Source organism: Ranitomeya imitator, chromosome 8 (assembly GCF_032444005.1).
Source record: "Ranitomeya imitator isolate aRanImi1 chromosome 8, aRanImi1.pri, whole genome shotgun sequence".
NCBI classification, from domain to species: Eukaryota; Metazoa; Chordata; class Amphibia; order Anura; family Dendrobatidae; genus Ranitomeya; species Ranitomeya imitator.
Genome location: NC_091289.1, coordinates 15,254,733 through 15,276,010, shown reverse-complemented (window position 1 = coordinate 15,276,010; position 21,278 = coordinate 15,254,733). Strand labels below are relative to the sequence as shown.

The window sequence follows — 21,278 nt, the reverse complement described above, 5'->3', positions numbered from 1 at the left end:
CATTATTACATATTACACCCTGCTTGGTTTTAATATTTCAATATGGACGCCCACAAGCTTTGTCACCGAGCATGCCCACAACTCTTAAAGGGAAAGGTGCACGCTTTTACAAAACGACGATCACTTGATATTTAGGCTATGTGCACACGTTCAGGATTTCTTGCAGAAATTTCCTGAGCAAAACCGGATATTTTCTGCAAAAAATCCGCATGCTTTTTTTGCGCGTTTTTGACACGTTTTTTCCCGGAGCGGGAAATTAATGAACATGCTGCGTTTTTTACCGTGATGCGTTTTTTTCAATTGCGGAATGCATTCTAAATGATGGGATGCATAATGTATGCGTTTTTATAGCGAAAAAAACGCAACGTGTGCACACAGCCTTACTGAAACAGACATGAGTACTTCGCTCACATCTTTTTTGGGGGGAGACCCTGACCAATCTTTATAAGGTGGGGGGACGGGCTCAGTGGGAAAGTCTATGGGTCCGTCTCAGCTAGCACTCGGCTGAGCTCTCCTGCTCCTTTAAGAGCAATCGGTTGGGGGAAATCAAAAGTTTTTTCAAATTTTTTTTCCCCATTCGCAATCAGGTGGCGGAGGCGAAGGCAAATGCAGACAGAGCGAAACAGAGAGCGCAGGCGACATTGGATCGAGCCAGTGAGACCAAGGGAAGGGTAGAACAATCCAATAAAGAACTGCAGCAGCTCATCCAGCAGATCAAAGACTTCCTGAACCGTAAGCGACATTTCCTTAGAAAAGAAAGCCCCCTTTTTTTTAAAAATAAAGATCATTAAGGGAAACCATCAGCATGTCTCCTTGCTGATAGTTTCCTTTTTCATGAAAAATGGAATATGGATATTCCAAGGGATATTGATTACTGCCATGTTCTGCATTGATCGAGCAGAGGAAGGAGCAGACCCAGACAGCATAGAGAGGCTGGCGAGCCGTGTCCTGGACCTTTCCATTCCGGCGACTCCGCAACAGATCCAACGCCTCGCGGAGGAAATCAAGGACAGAGTGAGCGCCCTTTCCAACGTAGACGCCATTCTGGATCACACGGCGTCCGACGTCCGCAGAGCCGAACAGTTGCTGAATGAGGCCAAGAAAGCAAAGTATGATGATTCTTGGTTTCTGGTTGATCTTTTTTGTTATGGAGACAGAACATATTGTCAGATGTCACTCAAAGAAAAAAATTAAACCTGGGTGACTGATAGGAACCTAATTTGGCGCCATTTCTGAACTACATCCATCAATCACAGCATTTACCTGCAGCTGCCACCAGAGGGAGCTCACATAGCAGATCCTGTACAGCTCTACATTCTTATGGCTCCCTCTAGTGGTGGTCGCAGGCCGCTCCAAATCTGATGAATTTTTAAAGGGGATGTCCAACTTTATAAAACTTCATCACCTGTGGGTCTGTTATAAAAAAACAGCTTCATATACTTGTATAGATCAGCACATCGATCATTTAAACAATTGGCGGGGGAGCTCAACACCCGGACACTTGAACAATCACTTTTTTTTTTTTCATGATGACTATCCTTTATCTTGGATAGTAAAGCTGTTCGTGGAAAGTATAACTTTTGGTGGAATTTCCCTTTAAACCTAGAACCTCGTCTTCTTCATGTTCATTTTTTCCTAAAGGAACCGCGCGGAGAATGTGAAGAATGCGGCGGAGTCAGTGAAAAAAGCGTTAGAAGATGCCAAGAGGGCACAGAACGCCGCAGAAGGCGCCATCCAAAGTGCCAACAGCGACTTATTAGACACAGAGACGAAGCTGACTGCGGTAAGACAATGAACGGTATCCAGGCTCAGTGCAGACCTATGCGTCTCCATGGTTACAGACTACAAACGAGCCTCTTGTAGTCTGATCCCACTGTCGCCGGTGATCTTTTTCCATCTTCTGTCGTCCAGATCCAGTCAGAAACATCGAACGCCGAGAGTCGCCTCAATGACGCCATGGATCGAGTCGGTCACCTGGATAAGCAAATCGATGCTCTCAAAGTGAAGCGAGCCGGGAACAGCCTGGCGGCGACGCGGGCGGAGGAATCGGCCGCTGCCGCCCTGGACAAAGCCAACGATGCAAAGAAGGTAGGTTCCAAAATTGGGGACCGCATCGATCACAAGATGGGGGTCCGCTGATCCGCTTCCTGAACATTAGATCCAGAAGGAGCATGAGGTATCCTCACACATCTGTGGCTCTCTCCATTTGTTTCTATGGCAGACACAGCCATTTATGTGGATGTGGATCCAGGGTGGATGCGGGTCGGTAGACCCCCACTTTGGAATTTGGTGCAAGTCCAATATACATTTTTTGCCAAATTTTGTAGGCATCATATATCTAACCCCTTAAATAGGTCAAATCAAATTTTCTGGTGCTCAAGAGCATCTAAAGTCTACAATTTTATGTGTGCAGTTCCTATGCAGCCCTATGTGTCTCCATGGTAACAGACTACAAACAAACCCTGCGTAGTCTGATCCTGACCTGTCCCTTTCTTACTCTCTCTGTAATCTACAGACAGTGGGAACCAATGAGAGTGATGCGTGACTGCAGTATCTGACTACACAGGGTTTGTTTGTAGTCTGTAACCATGGAGACACAATACACCTGCATAGGAGCTGCGGACACTAAACAAAAAAAATAGTAAAAATTATTTTCTTTAAAAAAAAAAAATTAAAAAAATAAAAATTGGACCAATTTAACGTGGTTGTAAAAGTCTACATACCCTTTTACAGGTGAATATATTTATATATATCTCTTCTCAGGTGCTGGACGGACAGCTGGAAGATCGGTATAAAACCGTACAGAATTTTGTAGAGCACAAAGCGAAAAACATAAAGGACGCAAAGAATAAAGCGGATCGGCTGCGGGACGAAGCGAAGCGGCTGCTGGAAAACGCGCAGGATAAGCTGAAAAGGCTTCAAGGTAAAATCTTACAGCATGGAGCTGAAAATGCCGGAATATTGGAAATTCCAAACTATCAGATTTATTTTTATATAATCCCAACTTACCTAAAATGAAAAAAATGAAGCAACTTTAAATTGTTATCACATCGTGACTAAAAATGTTCTACCGTTTTGTGCCTACAGCTCCTATGCAGACCTATGCGTCTCCATGGTTACAGACAACAAACAAACTCTGTGTAGTCTGATCCTGCCGTCACAAAGTCAAGGAGAAATGGAGATTGGTCAGAAGTAGAGGAGTTGCTATGACTACACAGGGTTTACTGGTTGTCTGTTACCACGGAGACACATAGCACTGCGTAGGAGCTGCAGAAACAAAACGGTAGGACAGTTTTAATGAAGACCAATTGCAAAGTTGCTTTATTTTCCATTTTATGTCGATGGACAGAGTTTATTGCACAGAATGATGTGATTTCGGTAAGGAACACGCGAAATTCACTAACGTCGTTGTTACCCGTTACAGAATTAGAGGTGTCGTATGAGAAGAACGAGGTTATCCTCCAAGAAAAAGCCAAGCAGCTGGACGGCCTGGAAGACAAGATGAAGAGCATCCTGGAGGCTATCAACCACCAGATCCAGATATACAACACGTGCCAATAGAGAAAATCACACGGGAAGGACCAAACGCCAGGAACCAGCTCCCCGACACAAAGTCTGATTATTTAAAGGGGTGTTATACAAAAAAAAAAAAAAGGATGCACTCGATTTAAAGGGGTTAGAAAAACATAGCAGCTTTCTTTCAATAAACAGCGCCACCCTTGCCCGCAGGTTGCATCTGGCATTGCCATTTAGTCCCATCAACTTTTATGGAAGCAAGCTGCAATACCAGACACAACCTGTAGAGCGGGGTGGAGCTGTTTTCTAGAAGACCGCACCCATGTACTTGGCGTGAGGAAAAGGTGCAGTTTAATATCCCTTTAAATCCTCATTCTGCGTGCTGCCCCGGAAATGTCACAGGTTTCACATTTCGTAACACAAGACGCTTTTTGAGGTTCAGCTCCTCGTGGTCGACTTGTAATAAAACTGACCGGAGTGTCCCCGTGTTATATAAACCGCATTAAGTGTTTTATAATATTTAAAGGGATTGTCGGGGGGGGGGTGATAGACGTGATGTCATCGCTGTACGAACAGTGGGGACCACCGCCTCTCAGAATTGATTAATCAGGCCCTATGTCCTTACACTGTGACCGACAACAACCAACACCTTTGTTTGCTGTCTGTTACCATGAAGACGCATTGGTCTGCGTAGGAGCTGTGGACACAAAATACGACATGTTTATCGACGACCTGTTGAAAAGGTGCTTCATTTCTTTTTTTATTTTGGATGCACTGGGACACTAGAAACGCGGCTGGAAATGCAGAAATGGTCTTTAAAGGGCACCTTCTGTGACCCCCTGCAGCCGTTCTCGGTGCTGCAGCTCCTATTGAAGTGAATGTGATCTCAGCTGTAGTACCGAGAGCGGCCACTAAACCATGTATGGAGCTGTGCTGTTACGTTCTGTTCACTCCTGGTTGTCATGGAGCTGGATATAGGGGTGCTGAGCGTCGGCATCCTACCAATCTGACATCGATGACCTATCCTGAGGACGGTCCATCGATATGTCAGCCATGGACAGCCCCTTTAAATCTTCCTTGTACAGTGGTGCCCCTATCTTTTACTGTGCAGAGGAACTGCAGCGTGTCTCCATTGAAGTGCATGGATGCTACCGCGGGGTCAGCGCTGAGGATGCCGAATATCCCGACTTCAGCTGCTCGATGCCATGCTAGCATTAACCCTACTCTTGCTGATGGGTCTGACGGCTGCTTATCTCCCAAATATCAATGTGCAACCGACAACTAAGTCCATCTCTACACCCCGGACTGGGGGGTATTTAGGAATTCTGCACACAGGGGAACAAAATACGAGTGGGCCCCCAAACCTGGGCAGACGACGTCACCGAATATCTAGCACTGTTCAAACACCCGGCCGGATATCACCGTCATACAGTGACAGATTCCAGCTCCGCAGACCGTATACGTTTTCAGGTGACGTCTTTTCACTTTTTCCGTCAGGCCCAGACCGCCATGACGACTTCTACCAACCACGAATCGTCTGCAGAGTTTGCAACACAATTCACTTCTCACATTTCCGGCAACCCCCGACCTTTTCCCAACCTGCACAATATCCCCGTACGGCTGACACCCCCAATTCTGTGTCTATTGCTGCTTCCGATGCGTAGCACCCCAAATACTGAACTCTAGAAATAATGGCGTTATTGTAATGTGCCTCCTAAGACGTAATAACACCCCACGTGTGCCTCTTCAAGGCTGCAATAGTCTGAGTGCCCCCTTATAAACTGAAAGTGCCCAGAGTGCCCCCCTATCAAGCAATATGTCACAACTGCCTCCTAAAAAGCAATAACGCCCCATGTATGCCCCTTAATTAATGCCCCGAGTGCTCCATTAATAATACTCACTGAGTGCTCCTTAATAATTAATGCCCCCTGAGTGCTCCTTAATAATTAATAATGCCCCTCGACTGCTCCTTAATAATTAATAATGCCCCCTGAGTGCTCCTTAATAATTAATAATGCCCCTCGACTGCTCCTTAATAATTAATAGTGCCCCCCGACTACTCCTTAATAATTAATAATGCCCCCGACTGCTCCTTATTAATAGTGCCCCCTGACTGCTCCTTAATAATAATGCCCCGACTGCTCCTTAATAATGCCTCCCAACTACTCCTTAATAATTAATAATGCCCCTCGACTGCTCCTTAATAATTAATACTGCCCCCCGACTGCTACTTAATAATAATGCCCCCTGACTGCTTAAAAATTAATAATGCCTCCCAACTACTCCTTAATAATGCCTCCCAACTACTCCTTAATAATTAATAATGCCCCTCGACTGCTCCAGAATAATTAATAGTGCCCCCCCGACTGCTCCTTAATAATAATACCCCAAGTGCTCCTTAATAATAATGCCACCGACTGCTCCTTAATAATTATTAATGCCCTCTGACTGCTCCTTAATAATTATGAATGCCCCCTGACTGCTCCTTAATAATTATGAATGCCCTCTGACTGCTCCTTAATAATTATTAATGCCCTCTGACTGCTCCTTAATAATTATTAATGCCCCCTGACTGCTCCTTAATAATTATTAATGCCCCCTGAGTGCTCCTTAATAATGAATCATTCCCCGAGTGCTCCTTAATAATGAATCATTCCCCCTGAGTGCTCCTTAATAATAACGCCCCCTGAGTGCCCCCCTTAGTTACATTACTGCCAAGGACCCATGACTAAATGAATAATAACAGAAGTAAAAAGTGAGCCCACCTTCCCACACAACTATCACCCCTCTGACAACAGTTCCCTGGTCTCCCGATGGTCTCGGTTTGCCCAGTGATGAAGTATCGCATCCACACGTGACCGCTGCAGTCAATCACAAGCTGCACCGATCACAGATCATCACTGGGTGAAGAGAGAACGGTAGAAGGGCCTGGGGAGGCCTCGGCACGGGACCAGCGGGGGCTGATGGATCGGCTGATAGTCGCACCCTACATTATCAGGGTTTGGAATCTGCGTGACTTCCGTGCGCCCTCGGCCTTTTGGCGTTAGACTTTTCCACGCGTCTCTATGACAGTCTGATAATCCGGAACGTTTCACAGTCCGGCACCTACCGGCGTATAAGAAAGCAAAGCCAATAAAGATTACAAAGTTCTAAATATTCAGAACCCGGGACCCCGGGCCAGGACCACCCTGGGGTTTGGGATATCTGCGACCCTGCACACTGCAGATATGGGGAGTCCGATCACAGCAGCTTAACCCCTTAGATGCTGCGGTTAATCATTTAAGAGGCTGAAAATGGGGGTCGTGACCCTTCTGGCATCCGCTGCCTCCCCCACATGATGGCAGGGTGACGACGGTGCCGTCATGGCAGCCGGGGCGTCTCCTGGGGGCATCTCCTGGGGGCGTCTCTTGGGGGTCATCTGCTGGGGACATCTCCTGGGGGCGTCTCTTGGGGGGCATCTGCTGGGGGCATCTCCTGGGGGCGTCTCTTGGGGGTCATCTGCTGGGGACGTCTCCTGGAGGCGTCTCTTGGGGGGCATCTGCTGGGGGCATCTCCTGGGGGCGTCTCTTGGGGGGCATCTGCTGGGGGCGTCTCCTGGGGGCGTCTGCTGGGGGCATCTGCTGGGGGCGTCTCCTGGGGGGCATCTGCTGGGGGCGTCTGCTGGGGGCATCTCCTGGGGGCATCTGCTGGGGGCATCTCCTGGGGGCATCTGCTGGGGGCGTCTGCTGGGGGTGTCTCCTGGGGGCATCTGCTGGTGGCGTCTCCTGAGGGCATCTACTGGGGCGTCTCCTGGGGGCGTCTCTTTGGGGGCATCTGCTGGGGGCGTCTCCTGGGGGCCCGTGTGGCATCTGCTGGGGGCGTCTCCTGGGGGCCCCTGTGGCATCTGCTGGGGGCGTCTCCTGGGGGCCCCTGTGGCTGCCATCTTTGTGCCCCCCTCGTCCGGCTTCATAGCAGAGTCATTTTACAACATGTTGTGATATTACAGCAAATCACCGGTTCTAGGAGGGGATTAGTGAGAGCGGCCCCTGGGGCTCCGCCTGCACCTGTATACACCGGGGGCCCGGCCTGTAGGGGCCAGTACAGCAGATATCACCTGGCTGGTACCTGTAGTCCTCAGATAACGGTCCAACCCCTCCCGCCAAACACACAGGTGACCGCCTGAGGTCCAGCTGCTGACTTTGGCTACTATGATAATAAACCCTCAGGTGAAGGTTTTCAGTGTCTGAAATGAAAGAGTAAAAAAAAGTTCCCATTCACTTACAGCAAGCAGAGATCCTGACACAGGGGACGGGACTACATGAATCTGGAGAAGCCCTTGAAGGAAAGCTCCGCCCTCCTCTACAGCCCAGAAGGGCTCGGTCATGTGATCACAGTCAGGGGTGACGTCACCAACCCTCCTGGTCACATGACTTCGCCCTGACGTCTTCGCTCCACCCCCTTTCTCTGTGGCCGCGTCACATGACCCCAGGAGAGCCCCGGTCACGTGGGAGGATTGTGCTCGGCTTCAGGAAGTGCAGGCGGCGGGGGCTGCGGATGGTTGTCAGGCTCCGGAGGGGGCGCTGCGCGGCGACGAGAGGCCGGGACACGGTCTATGGTGCCACAGCGAGCCGCCCAGGGGCAACGGCGGCGGCGACCGAGCGCGTCACCGGGAGAGGCCTCCTGCGGCCTTACCGCCTCCCAGCTGCGGGGACTGGAGGAGGCTGAGGGTGAGTCAGCGCCGGGGGTGGATGGGACCGCGGGCAGATCCGGGAGAGAAGGCGACTGCGGGGGAGGAGTGACAGTCTGCAGCGTGTGTGTGTATATATCTATATATATATAGTGTGTGATTGTATGTGTATTGTGTACAGCGCCGCTCCGGTCTGTGCTCCGGTATCATCACAGCGGCGTCTGTTACATAAGGAACCGGGGATCAGTAATAATCACATCCTAATCTGGACCAGGGGGCTGTATCTACCAAAGGAAGAGTATTCACCTACTGATATGTGTATACCCCAGAGCTGCACTCACTATTCTGCTGGTGCAGTCACTGTGTACATACATTACATTACTGATCCTGAGTTACATCCTGTACAGGTCCTTCTCAAAAAATTAGCATATAGTGTTAAATTTCATTATTTACCATAATGTAATGATTACAATTAATCTTTCATATATTATAGATTCATTATCCACCAACTGAAATTTGTCAGGTCTTTTATTGTTGTAATACTGATGATTTTGGCATACAACTCCTGATAACCCAAAAAACCTGTCTCAATAAATTAGCATATTTCACCCATCCAATCAAATAAAAGTGTTTTTTAATAACAAACAAAAAAACCAACAAATAATAATGTTCAGTTATGCACTCAATACTTGGTGGGGAATCCTTTGGCAGAAATGACTGCTTCAATGCGGCGTGGCATGGAGGCAATCAGCCTGTGACACTGCTGAGATGTTATGGAGGCCCAGGATGCTTCAATAGCGGCCTTAAGCTCATCCAGAGTGTTGGGTCTTGCGTCTCTCAACTTTCTCTTCACAATATCCCACAGATTCTCTATGGGGTTCAGGTCAGGAGAGTTGGCAGGCCAATTGAGCACAGTAATACCATGGTCAGTAAACCATTTACCAGTGGTTTTGGCACTGTGAGCAGGTGCCAGGTCGTGCTTAAAAATGAAATCTTCATCACCATAAAGCATTTCAGCCGATGGAAGCATGAAGTGCTCCAAAATCTCCTGATAGCTAGCTGCATTGACCCTGCCCTTGATGAAACACAGTGGACCAACACCAGCAGCTGACATGGCACCCCACACCATCACTGACTGTGGGTACTTGACACTGGACTTCAGGCATTTTGGCATTTCCTTCTCCCCAGTCTTCCTCCAGACTCTGGCACCTTGATTTCCGAATGACATGCAAAATTTGCTTTCATCAGAAAAAAGTACTTGGGACCACTTAGCAACAGTCCAGTGCTGCTTCTCTGTAGCTCAAAAGTGGCTTTACCTGGGGAATGCGGCACCTGTAGCCCATTTCCTGCACACGCCTGTGCACGGTGGCTCTGGATGTTTCCACACCAGACTCAGTCCACTGCTTCCTCAGGTTCCCCAAGGTCTGGAATCGGTCCTTCTCCACAATCTTCCTCAGGGTCCGGTCTCCTCTTCTCGTTGTACAGCGTTTTCTGCCACATTGTTTCCTTCCAACAGACTTACCATTGAGGTGCCTTGATACAGCACTCTGGGAACAGCCTATTTGTTGAGAAATTTCTTTCTGGGTCTTACCCTCTTGCTTGAGGGTGTCAATGATGGCCTTCTTGACATCTGTCAGGTCGCTAGTCTTACCCATGATGGGGGTTTTGAGTAATGAACCAGGCAGGGAGTTTATAAAAGCCTCAGGTATCTTTTGCATGTGTTTAGAGTTAATTAGTTGATTCAGAAGATTAGGGTAATAGGTCGTTTAGAGAACCTTTTCTTGATATGCTAATTTATTGAGACAGGTTTTTTGGGTTATCAGGAGTTGTATGCCAAAATCATCAGTATTAAAACAATAAAAGACCTGACAACTTTCAGTTGGTGGATAATGAATCTATAATATATGAAAGTTTAATTGTAATCATTACATTATGGTAAATAATGAAATTTAACACTATATGCTAATTTTTTGAGAAGGACCTGTATCATACTCCAGAGCTGCACTCACTATTCTGCTGGTGCAGTCACTGTGTACATACATTACTGATCCTGAGTTACATCCTGTATTATACCCCAGAGCTGCACTCACTATTCTGCTGGTGCAGTCACTGTGTACATACATTACATTACTGATCCTGAGTTACATCCTGTATTATACCCCAGAGCTGCACTCACTATTCTGCTGGCCGTGCTCTAGATGTTTCGTGGTTAAGATGGTTGTAGAGTAACCGCTCAGTTTAACCCCTTTAATGGAAGACGTGGGGGGGGGTTTATGATATCAGATTGATGGGGGGAAATGACACTTCCAGAGTGCAGATTAAGTGATAGTTATATGAAGGGATTTTTGAAAATTGCAGAAGTTCAAATGTAGCTCTGGAGTATAATTTAATCTATTGTTAGTTAGTATTGGACACTCCCATTATAATTGCTTCTTATTGTTATAGACTCGTTCAGTTCTATATTTAGTGCGTTTCTGGCACGGAGCCGATTTCTAGATGTTTCCAGTGATGATTGCGGCCAAAGTATGCGATCACCCAAACCAGCAAGTGTAAACAGTGTTACATAATCCTGCACAGAAGTCAGCACCGGTTTAGTAAAAGCCTCAAAATCATTTTATTTTTAAAAAAATTTTTATTAGCAAATCTATTTACAGGATCATTAACGGATTGTTCACACTCAGGGGCAAATATTCTGTCGACCATGGGGACATTTATGGTGCAGATTGCAGCAAATCGTACAGAATTGTCTGAGTATTTACTGCAACAATTAAAAAAAAAAAAAAAAACACAACAACAGCAAAGTGCTGGTTTCAGTGCTCCGTCCTGTGGTCCTTGGTGGTTCTCTGGTCAGTGGAGGAGATGCCATTTTTTTTTCTTTGTGTTTTGCTTTTTTTAATTTAATTTTCCAATATTTTTTTGCCAGCGGTTGCAGATTTTGTCTCAGATTTGTATCATAATCTGCAGCATTTTTTTTTTGTTGCACTAGACTTTCCCTTTAAATTCAGCACTGAGAATCTGCAGCGTAAATGCGCTGTGTGAACTCCCCCTTAGGGCAGAGCTGCTCAGTAATATTTGGCTACCGTAAAACACCTGTCAGATGTTATGCCTTTTTTTTTTAACCATTTGCATGGCATCTTGTGCCTAGAGTTAGGGTACCGTCACACAGTGAAATTTTGATCGCTACGACGGCACAATTCGTGACGTTCGAGCGATATATCTGTGACGTTCGAGCGATATCGCAATGTCTGACACGCTCCTGCGATCAGGGACCCCGCTGAGAATCGTACGTCGTAGCAGATCGTTTGAAACTTTCTTTCGTCGTCTAGTGTCCCGCTGTGGCGGCATGATTGCATGGTGTAAGATATATCGTATACGATGTGCGCATAGTAACCAACGGCTTCTACATCGCACATACGTCATGAAATTATCGCTCCAGCGTCGTAGATTGCAAAGTGTGACAGCAGTCTACGACGCTGGAGCGATATTGTTACGACGCTGGAGCGTCACGGATCGTACCGTCGTAGCGATGAAAATTGCACTGTGTGACGGTACCCTTAGACTATGATGACTTTTTTTTTTTTTGCTTTGATCTTTGGGGGTCCTACTCCTGACACCATCCCCTCCTTCCACCAATTAGCTTTTGTATTTCGGCTCCTAACCGTCCTCCCTGTTGACTGCATTTTGAACTAGTTGAGTCCTAAACATATTTCTAAAAATATTCCGGTGCTTCTTTACTTTTGCCTTTTCTATTGATAACTCTGATACACTTTTCTTTCCGAATTCCATCCTGTGCCTCCTGTTTCATGACAAGACGGTGCAAGAGAGGAAGGAGGCGGAGGAGGAAGGGTTACTGGCTGACAACCACCATGAATAGATCAGTGGTTGTCACTGCATTGTGTCCTCAGTCTGCAGCCGCAGCTCATCGCACCGCGCTTTTCTTGCATTGTGTCCTCGGTCTGCAGCCGCAGCTCATCGCACCGCGCAGTTCTTGCATTCTGTACCCTCCCATTATTCGGCTGTAATTGAATTCCCTTTCAACGCACAGACAGCAGCCGCTGTTGCTCCTTATTTCTCAGCACAGATGGTGCCCGGTAATCCTTCAGCCCACATCTACGCCTCTCGCGATTAGAGGCCAAATTAATACCAGTCACTCCGTGCTCCCGTCATGGATACGTCTTCACTATAGGCAAAGTTTATCCCAAATCTTAAGTTGCAGGATTTCCTGAATAGATGATCCAGGGGTGAAGTATTTCCTTCCACCTGCACCTCGCACCTGGGCAGGCAAAATATCACACTGGTCCGACTTGTCAGAAGAGGAGCTGGGGGTCCTGGCAGGCATGAGGAGGTGCACAGAGCTCTGGTCCTGCATCCATGGATGTCTTATGTGGCCTCTGCACCAGGATCATGCACATCTCTTTGCAATATGCAGCAGCTTGCAAGTGTTTTCAGGGCAATCCCAGTTCCTGCACGTTTTTCGGATCTCCGCTGCAAACCCTGTCCTGCGCTGTGATCCTTCCCTTGATTGACAGTTCCATCTTGCAGTAATGTCACCAACTTCTGCGCTAAAAACATATGCATTCCCGGTCCAGTGCATAAGTGGACGACAGGTCCTGTGGACGACAGGTCCTGTGGACGACAGGTCCTGTGGACGACAGGTCCTGTGGACGACACATGCGCCAACCCCAGAAGCATGCATAAGAGTTCAGCTCAGAAGGCCGTAGCGCAGCTGGAAGGTAGTGCCATCAAGCTCCTCACAGACTTGCTTTCATGGGTTATTCACAACAGGATAGGTTATACTTTTCTGTTTGTTGTTTCTCAGACCCCCAATCACGTGCTGATCTGGCCTTCAGGGCTTTTAAATTTGACTGGGGGCCACGCAGATGCACCATTTTTATGGGACTGCTGGAAAAAGCAGAGTACTGTAGTCAGTGTCCATAGAGAATGGATGGGGTGCAGCCACCGTTCTATTTTGGTGGATCATTTCAGACCCACTTATCAGTGGTGGTACCTTTTCGATCTGAAAAAAACCTTGAGAAAATGACAACTGCAATAATGACTCCAACTGGCCAATTATTGAGCATCGTGGTGCAAAAGGAGGGTAAATCCTGGAAATAACCCTTTAAGGAAGGGTCCCCGTTAGGCCCAGTATTTGTCTATTTAGATGTATAATTGCAGTACCTGTAATTCTATTTTTTTCCAAGCTCGAGAATAAAGGTTTAAATACTTGACTTGTGGCCGATTCCTGCTCTTTATTGCAGATCATTTCTATCTTGACGGAGAGTTTAACCACAGAGAGTCGCCAAGATAGCTGGCCCAGGTAGAAAACGTCGAACCCCTGACCGAGACTCCGTTACAGACCCCGGGGGCCCATCTGTTTCCACCAAGCGGCAGAAGATGTCTCATCCTGCTGAGGGCACGGGGCAGAGGAGGGCGACCCGAGGAACCGAAGATGTCATCAATAAAAAGAAGCAGAAGGATCGAGTCAACCAGGAAAGCAAGGAAGGCAAGATGGTATCCAGCACCGAGCCAAGGAAAGGTCGGTATTGGGATTTGTTAATTTTGTTTTCTTTACAAACCAGTTGCACTTCAGTCTAGTGTTCGGTGTCTGATACATCCCAGCTTTTAGGTGGATGCCCCCAATATATAGCAATGTGCAGGTCTATCTAACTGGACACACGCTCAGTCGCCCTCCCCACAGCCAGATCTCTGCATAGTGATCCTCCGTTCATTACAAAACATAGAAATGGCTCTGCCCTGTTTGTCAGAAAAGCAGCAGAGTGGCGGTAGAGCTGAGTAGGCTACATCACTGGGTGAATGCTATATTGCAAGCTACTAGAGAGGGAATGATTCTGAGCAGCAGAAAAGCTTCTACAGTCTGTGGGAGGGCAGAGAAAACAGGCTATAGACGAGGAAAGCGCATGAAGAGAAAATAGCTGCAGGATACAAGCTGTGCTGGACAGTGGCAACCTGGATATGCACAGAACTCGCATACAGCCTATTATACTGGGAGAGTCACATAACTCACATCCAGCCTATTTTACTGGGAGAAACACTCACAGCTCACACCCAGCCTATATTACTGAGAGGGACACACAGAGCTCATAGCCAGCCTATATTACAGGGATGGATAGTCACAATTCGTACCGAGCCTGTATTGCTGGGAGGGAGGGACACGCACAGCTCACACCAAGCCTGTATTGCTGGGAGGGACGTGCACGGCTCACACCCAGCCTATATTGCTGGGAGGGACACGCACAGCTCACAACCAGCCTATATTGCTGGGAGGGACATGTATGGCTCACACCCCGCCTATATTGTTGGGAGGGACACACATGGCTCACACCCAGCCTACAGGTCCTTCTCAAAAAATTTGCATATAGTGTTACATTTCATTGTAATCATTACATTATGGTAAATAATTAAACTTTCATATATTATAGATTCATTATCCACCAATTGAAATTTGTCAGGTCTTTTATTGTTTTAATACTGATGATTTTGGCATACAACTCCTGATAACCCAAAAAACCTGTCTCAATAAATTAGCATATTTCACCCATCCAATCAAATAAGTGTTTTTTAATAACAAACAAAAAAACCATCAAATAATAATGTTCAGTTATGCACTCAATACTTGGTCGGGAATCCTTTGGCAGAAATGACTGCTTCAATGCGGCGTGGCATGGAGGCAATCAGCCTGTGACACTGCTGAGATGTTATGGAGGCCCAGGATGCTTCAGTAGCGGCCTTAAGCTCATCCAGAGTGTTGGGTCTTGCGTCTCTCAACTTTCTCTTCACAATATCCCACAGATTCTCTATGGGGTTCAGGTCAGGAGAGTTGGCAGGCCAATTGAGCACAGTAATACCATGGTCAGTAAACCATTTACCAGTGGTTTTGGCACTGTGAGCAGGTGCCAGGTCGTGCTGAAAAATGAAATCTTCATCTCCATAAAGCATTTCAGCCGATGGAAGCATGAAGTGCTCCAAAATCTCCTGATAGCTAGCTGCATTGACCCTGCCCTTGATGAAACACAGTGGACCAACACCAGCAGCTGACATGGCACCCCACACCATCACTGACTGTGGGTACTTGACACTGGACTTCAGGCATTTTGGCATTTCCTTCTCCCCAGTCTTCCTCCAGACTCTGGCACCTTGATTTCCGAATGACATGCAAAATTTGCTTTCATCAGAAAAAAGTACTTGGGACCACTTAGCAACAGTCCAGTGCTGCTTCTCTGTAGCTCAAAAGTGGCTTTACCTGGGGAATGCGGCACCTGTAGCCCATTTCCTGCACACGCCTGTGCACGGTGGCTCTGGATGTGTCCACACCAGACTCAGTCCACTGCTTCCTCAGGTTCCCCAAGGTCTGGAATCGGTCCTTCTCCACAATCTTCCTCAGGGTCCGGTCTCCTCTTCTCGTTGTACAGCGTTTTCTGCCACATTGTTTCCTTCCAACAGACTTACCATTGAGGTGCCTTGATACAGCACTCTGGGAACAGCCTATTTGTTGAGAAATTTCTTTCTGGGTCTTACCCTCTTGCTTGAGGGTGTCAATGATGGCCTTCTTGACATCTGTCAGGTCGCTAGTCTTACCCATGATGGGGGTTTTGAGTAATGAACCAGGCAGGGAGTTTATAAAAGCCTCAGGTATCTTTTGCATGTGTTTAGAGTTAATTAGTTGATTCAGAAGATTAGGGTAATAGGTCGTTTAGAGAACCTTTTCTTGATATGCTAATTTATTGAGACAGGTTTTTTGGGTTATCAGGAGTTGTATGCCAAAATCATCAGTATTAAAACAATAAAAGACCTGACAAATTTCAGTTGGTGGATAATGAATCTATAATATACGAAAGTTTAATTGTAATCATTACATTATGGTAAATAATGAAATTTAACACTATATGCTAATTTTTTGAGAAGGACCTGTATATTGCTGGGAGGGACATGCACGGCTCACAACCAGCCTATATTGCTGGGAGGGACATGTATGGCTCACACCCAGCCTATATTGCTGGGAGGGACATGCATGGCTCACACCCAGCCTATATTGCTGGGAGGGACTTGCATGGCTCACACCCAGCCTATATTGTTGGGAGGGACACGCACGGCTCACACCCAGCCTATATTGCTGGGAGGGACACGCATGGCTCACACCCAGCCTATGTTGCTGGGAGGGACATGCATGGCTCACACCCAGCCTATATTGTTGGGAGGGACACGCACGGCTCACACCCAGCCTATATTGCTGGGAGAGACAGGCACAGTTCACACTCATCTTGTAGTGCTGGGAGAGACATGCACGGCTCACACCCAGCCTATATTACTGAGAGGGACATGCATCGCTCACACCCAGCCTATATTACTGGGAGGGACATGCACGGCTCACACCCAGCCTATATTACTGGGAGGGACATGCATCGCTCACACCCAGCCTATATTACTGGGAGAGACATGCACGGCTCACACCCAGCCTATATTACTGGGAGGGACATGCACGGCTCACACCCAGCCTATATTGCTGGGAGAGACAGGCACGGCTCACACCCAGCCTATATTGCTGGGAGAGACAGGCACGGCTCACACCCAGCCTATATTGCTGGGAGAGACAGGCACGGCTCACACCCAGCCTATATTACTGGGAGGGACATGCACGGCTCACACCCAGCCTATATTACTGGGAGGGACATGCACGGCTCACACCCAGCCTATATTACTGGGAGGGACATGCATCGCTCACACCCAGCCTATATTACTGGGAGGGACATGCACGGCTCACACCCAGCCTATATTACTGGGAGGGACATGCACGGCTCACACCCAGCCTATATTACTGGGAGGGACATGCACGACTCACACCCAGCCTATATTACTGGGAGGGACATGCACGGCTCACACCCAGCCTATATTACTGGGAGGGACATGCATCGCTCACACCCAGCCTATATTACTGGGAGGGACATGCACGGCTCACACCCAGCCTATATTACTGGGAGGGACATGCACGACTCACACCCAGCCTATATTGCTGGGAGAGACAGGCACAGTTCACACTCATCCTGTAGTGCTGGGAGGGACACTCCCTCAAGAGAAAAATCTGAAATTAACATCAAACGACAATCTGTATATCAGGATCTGAGAATGAACACATGAAAAAAAGAGAGAAACTTGGTTCAGTTTTATTAACTAAAGGTAACAATGAACACCAGTGATGACCCATTTTTCCATCTTGGAGGCGTTCACAGCCACTAAAACGCCTGTTAGCAGCATTGTAGGACTTTGGGTATGAAATAGTTTTCTAAGATGTCACTTTACAATGATATTCGAACAATATGTCCGTGCTATAGCGATATCTGTACACTTTATTGTAACTTGGTCAGATGGCGATAACGAGCCAATGCTGACGTGTTTCTAGAAAAGTCAAGTCGGATTCATTACTGTGAAGGGGATTTGGCTCTTGGAGCTCAAGCGTCTTACTCTGATGTCACCGTAATAATAACAGATGGCGGCACCTCCGATTAACCTGTGAATTACCAGCAGAAAAGCTCTGTGAATCCCTCTTCATTACCTACAATCATACTCACAATTGTATGTAGAACTTCACTCCAAGGTTGTGGAGCGAATGGAAGAGCACAAGAAATGGCTGCATAATATACACAATGGTCTTTTCTTAACAATCCTTTCCAGGCTGCAGTTATCCCGGTTGCTTGTGCACCTCTTTCTACCACACTTTTTCCTTCCACTCCACTTTCCATTAATATTCTTGGATACAGCACTGTGTGAACAGCCGGCTTCTTTAGCAATGACCTTTTGTGGCTTCCCCTCCTTGTGGAGTGTGTCAGTGACGCCTTCTGGACATCTGTCAGGTCAGAGTCTTCCCCATGATTGTGGAGCTACTGAAACAGACTAAGGGACCTTTATAAACACTTAGCAAGGCTTTGCAGGTGTTCTTTGTTATTATTTTAATTTACTGAGATAATGACTTTTGGGTTTTCATTGGCTGTAAGCCATAATCATCAACATTAACAGAAATAAACATGTGAAATAGATCACTCTGTGTGGAATGACTCTATAGAATATATGACTTTCACTTTTTGTATTGAAGAACTGAAATACAGTAACTTTGATGATATTCAAGTTTTGTGAGAAGCACCTGTATCTCCCCCTTCGGCTCACGTGGGTGATTTGCGGCAGGCAGCAGCGCTCGGGTCTCTGCAGGGGCAGCGCTCGGGTCTCTGCAGGAGTAGCACTGGGGTTTCTGCAGGGGCAGCACTGGGGTTTCTGCAGGGGCAGCGCTGGGGTTTCTGCAGGGGCAGCGCTGGGGTTTCTGCAGGGGCAGCGCTGGGGTTTCTGCAGGGGCAGCGCTGGGGTTTCTGCGGGGGCAGCGCTGGGGTTTCTGCGGGGGCAGCGCTGGGGTTTCTGCAGGGGCAGAGCCTGTGAACATTGCCATTTGGAGATGAGTTGTCGGGAGTACAGGTGCTGCCATGGTAGTTAGACTTCGCCATGTGCAGGTGTCAGGAGACGTCTCTAAGGAGCTGTGAACAGATGATGCCGCGGTCGCTGTATCTACGGAGCTGTGAACAGATGATGCCGCGGTCGCTGTATCTAAGGAGCTGTGAACAGATGATGCCGCGGTCGCTGTATCTACAAGGGCACTAAACTGACTCTAACACCAGGATATTGGATGATGTCTCAGATCGGAAAATTACAGTGAGAATTGTGATGCCCTTATCTATATTTACATCTGTTGACTCATAGTGAGGTGAACTACAAGTTCGGAACTGTTCTGATTGGGGCACACCTTGTCGTGGTGAAATGGCGTTTACACATTTTTTTTAATCAAAACAAAGTAAACAGAAGTCCCCTATGTTATCTACATGTACTATTACTATTTACTTACTGCAGGGCATATGCTCATATTTTTTTTTTTTTTAATCTTCACTTCTATTCATTAACAGACGTAGACAGTGCTATCATTGCCTACTTCATTAGCAGGAAGAGTCAGATAGTACTATCTGTGCCTACTTACCATAATTTATGGGTAGAAACAAGGAAGCCATACTGTCTGCACCTACATCATTTACAGAACCAGACAGCGAGGCAGTACTACCTGTAATATAATTTAGAGGGCTACATCAATTATCAGCTGACGTACAGAGTCAGTCTTATCTGTGCATACATCATTTATTGCAAGAGACCAGGAAGGAGTACTATCTGCTTACATTATCAGAACATTTATTACGAGAGACCAGGAAGGAGTACTATCTGCTTACATTATCAGAACATTTATTACGAGAGACCAGGAAGGAGTACTATCTGCTTACATTAACAGAATAACAGAAGGAGATTACTACTATAACAACATTTACAGGAAGACAGATAATCGGTACTATCTAAGCCCCCATCATTTACAGTGAGAAACAAGCAAGTGGTACTATCTGAGCCATCATCTTTTCCTGAGCGAGGTAAAGAAGCAATGCTACTTGAGCCTTTGTAATTTACAGAAAAGCATACGAGTAGCACTATCTAAGCTTCAATAATTTACAGAGCGAGGCAAGGAAGTTGCACAATCTGAGTCTCCATCATTTACAAATAGAGGGAAGGAAGCGGTAATATCTGTGCCTACATAATATCCATCATTTCAGTGCTATCTGGACCTAATTCAATTCCGTCGAGAGACCAGGACGCAGCACTATCTGTCTATCATTTTGGCAGACCTATACACCCATCCTTCTTTTATAGTTGTATATTCAGATAACAGCCGTGTTGCAGTAGAGATCTGTGCAGAGATTCGGGCAGGGGGATATCCTTGCGGACCACCCCTTGTGGACCTATCATTGGTGGGGGGGGACTTGCTGTAAAATCTCATATTCTATCTCGGGACGGGTTTTGAGACTGTTGTTTCTGATTTCAGACATGATGATTGACTGGAAGCAGAATTCAGGGGAAGTGATTGTAAAACTGAACCCCGGGCCCGGAGCAGTGAACGTGGATGAGCTGAAGTCGGAGTTCACCGACACGGACTGCGTCATCCACTTCCCAGGTATCCACCGATGGCGAGAAAGCCGAGATTGCAATTACAAGTCATTTTCTTGGGTCTTCCACACCGGGTCAGTTGCTGATACCAGTATTTTACGTTGTTCTTATTCCCAGAGGGCAATCGGTGGAACTGCCATTTCCATGAAGAAATAGAAGGATCATGCAGTAAAATCCAGTACAAGGAGAAAGGGAACGTCCTTCAGCTCATCTTACAGAAGAAGATCCCAATGAACAAATGGCCGAGTCTCCAGGTAATTGTCGTAGCTTCGTCCACGCTTGCTTTATTTTAAGGAGGAATTTCTACCCAAAACTTAAGGTATGACACTGTGTGCTGTCATCTGGCAAAAATCGAAACTTTTGTGGTATCATCCTCCCCTGTTGTTAGAGGCAAATTAAGTGCAAGTGCTTTGGGCGTATCAAAGCACTTCAGGGTCTTCGGCCCTCACTGCTTGTTCCTCACCTGGCTCCTGCGGTTGATTGACAGGTCAGTCCGGCCTCTGTCATCTGCTGCCCTTCTACACAATTTTGCGCACGGACACACCCCAGGCACTTACTGAGGTTGATAGATATATACAGTGCCTTTTCAAAGTATTCGGCCCCCTGGAACTTTTCAACCTCTTCCCACATATCATGCTTCAAACATAAAGATACCAAATGTAAATTTTTGGTGAAGAATCTAATTGTGAAGTTGAACGAAATTTATTGCTTATTTTAAATTTTTGTGGAAATTCAAAAACTGAAAAGTGGGGCGTGCAATATTATTCGGCCCCTTTAACTTAATACTTTGTTGCTCCACCTTTTCCTGCGATTACAGGTCTCTTGGGGTCTGTCTCTATCAGTTTTGTCCATCGAGAGACTGAAATTCTCGCCCGTTCTTCCCGGCAAACAGCTCGAGCTCAGTGAGGTTTGATGGAGATCGTTTGTGAACAGCAGTTTTCTGCTCTTTCCACAGATTCTCGATTGGATTGAGGTCTGGACTCTGACTTGGCCATTCTAACACATGGATACTTTTATTTGTGAACCATTCCATTGTAGCTTTTGCTTTATGGTTGGGATC

General features: G+C 46.9%; 2 protein-coding genes and 1 long non-coding RNA gene across 8 annotated transcripts in view; 2 read left to right on the top strand and 1 right to left on the bottom strand.

Annotated features, from left to right (window-relative positions):
- The window catches only part of LAMB2 (laminin subunit beta 2), a 62,911-nt gene extending 58,893 nt beyond the window's left edge, over window positions 1–4,018 (top strand). For 2 of the 3 annotated variants that reach the window (XM_069736373.1, XM_069736374.1), the window contains 6 exons: window positions 588–732; window positions 902–1,109; window positions 1,642–1,783; window positions 1,912–2,088; window positions 2,764–2,923; window positions 3,425–3,700. In XM_069736373.1, the coding sequence (XP_069592474.1) occupies window positions 588–732; window positions 902–1,109; window positions 1,642–1,783; window positions 1,912–2,088; window positions 2,764–2,923; window positions 3,425–3,561 (969 nt within the window). In that variant the 3' untranslated portion in view covers window positions 3,562–3,700. Of the gene's footprint in view, window positions 1–587; window positions 733–901; window positions 1,110–1,641; window positions 1,784–1,911; window positions 2,089–2,763; window positions 2,924–3,424 lie in introns of all 3 variants that reach the window. The other variant, XM_069736375.1, reaches the window with a different exon arrangement.
- LOC138647399 (uncharacterized) overlaps window positions 1–7,882 on the bottom strand; it is a 31,348-nt gene extending 23,466 nt beyond the window's left edge. Inside the window, exon 1 of the long non-coding RNA XR_011314958.1 lies at window positions 7,778–7,882. This is a non-coding gene — a long non-coding RNA (uncharacterized lncRNA). The remainder of the gene's footprint in view (window positions 1–7,777) is intronic.
- Window positions 7,883–7,972: 90 nt separating this feature from the next.
- The window catches only part of USP19 (ubiquitin specific peptidase 19), a 40,891-nt gene continuing 27,585 nt past the window's right edge, over window positions 7,973–21,278 (top strand). For all 4 annotated transcript variants that reach the window (XM_069736372.1, XM_069736370.1, XM_069736368.1 and 1 more), the window contains exons 1-4: window positions 7,973–8,222; window positions 13,441–13,718; window positions 20,097–20,225; window positions 20,336–20,472. In XM_069736372.1, the coding sequence (XP_069592473.1) occupies window positions 13,577–13,718; window positions 20,097–20,225; window positions 20,336–20,472 (408 nt within the window). In that variant the 5' untranslated portion in view covers window positions 7,973–8,222; window positions 13,441–13,576. The remainder of the gene's footprint in view (window positions 8,223–13,440; window positions 13,719–20,096; window positions 20,226–20,335; window positions 20,473–21,278) is intronic.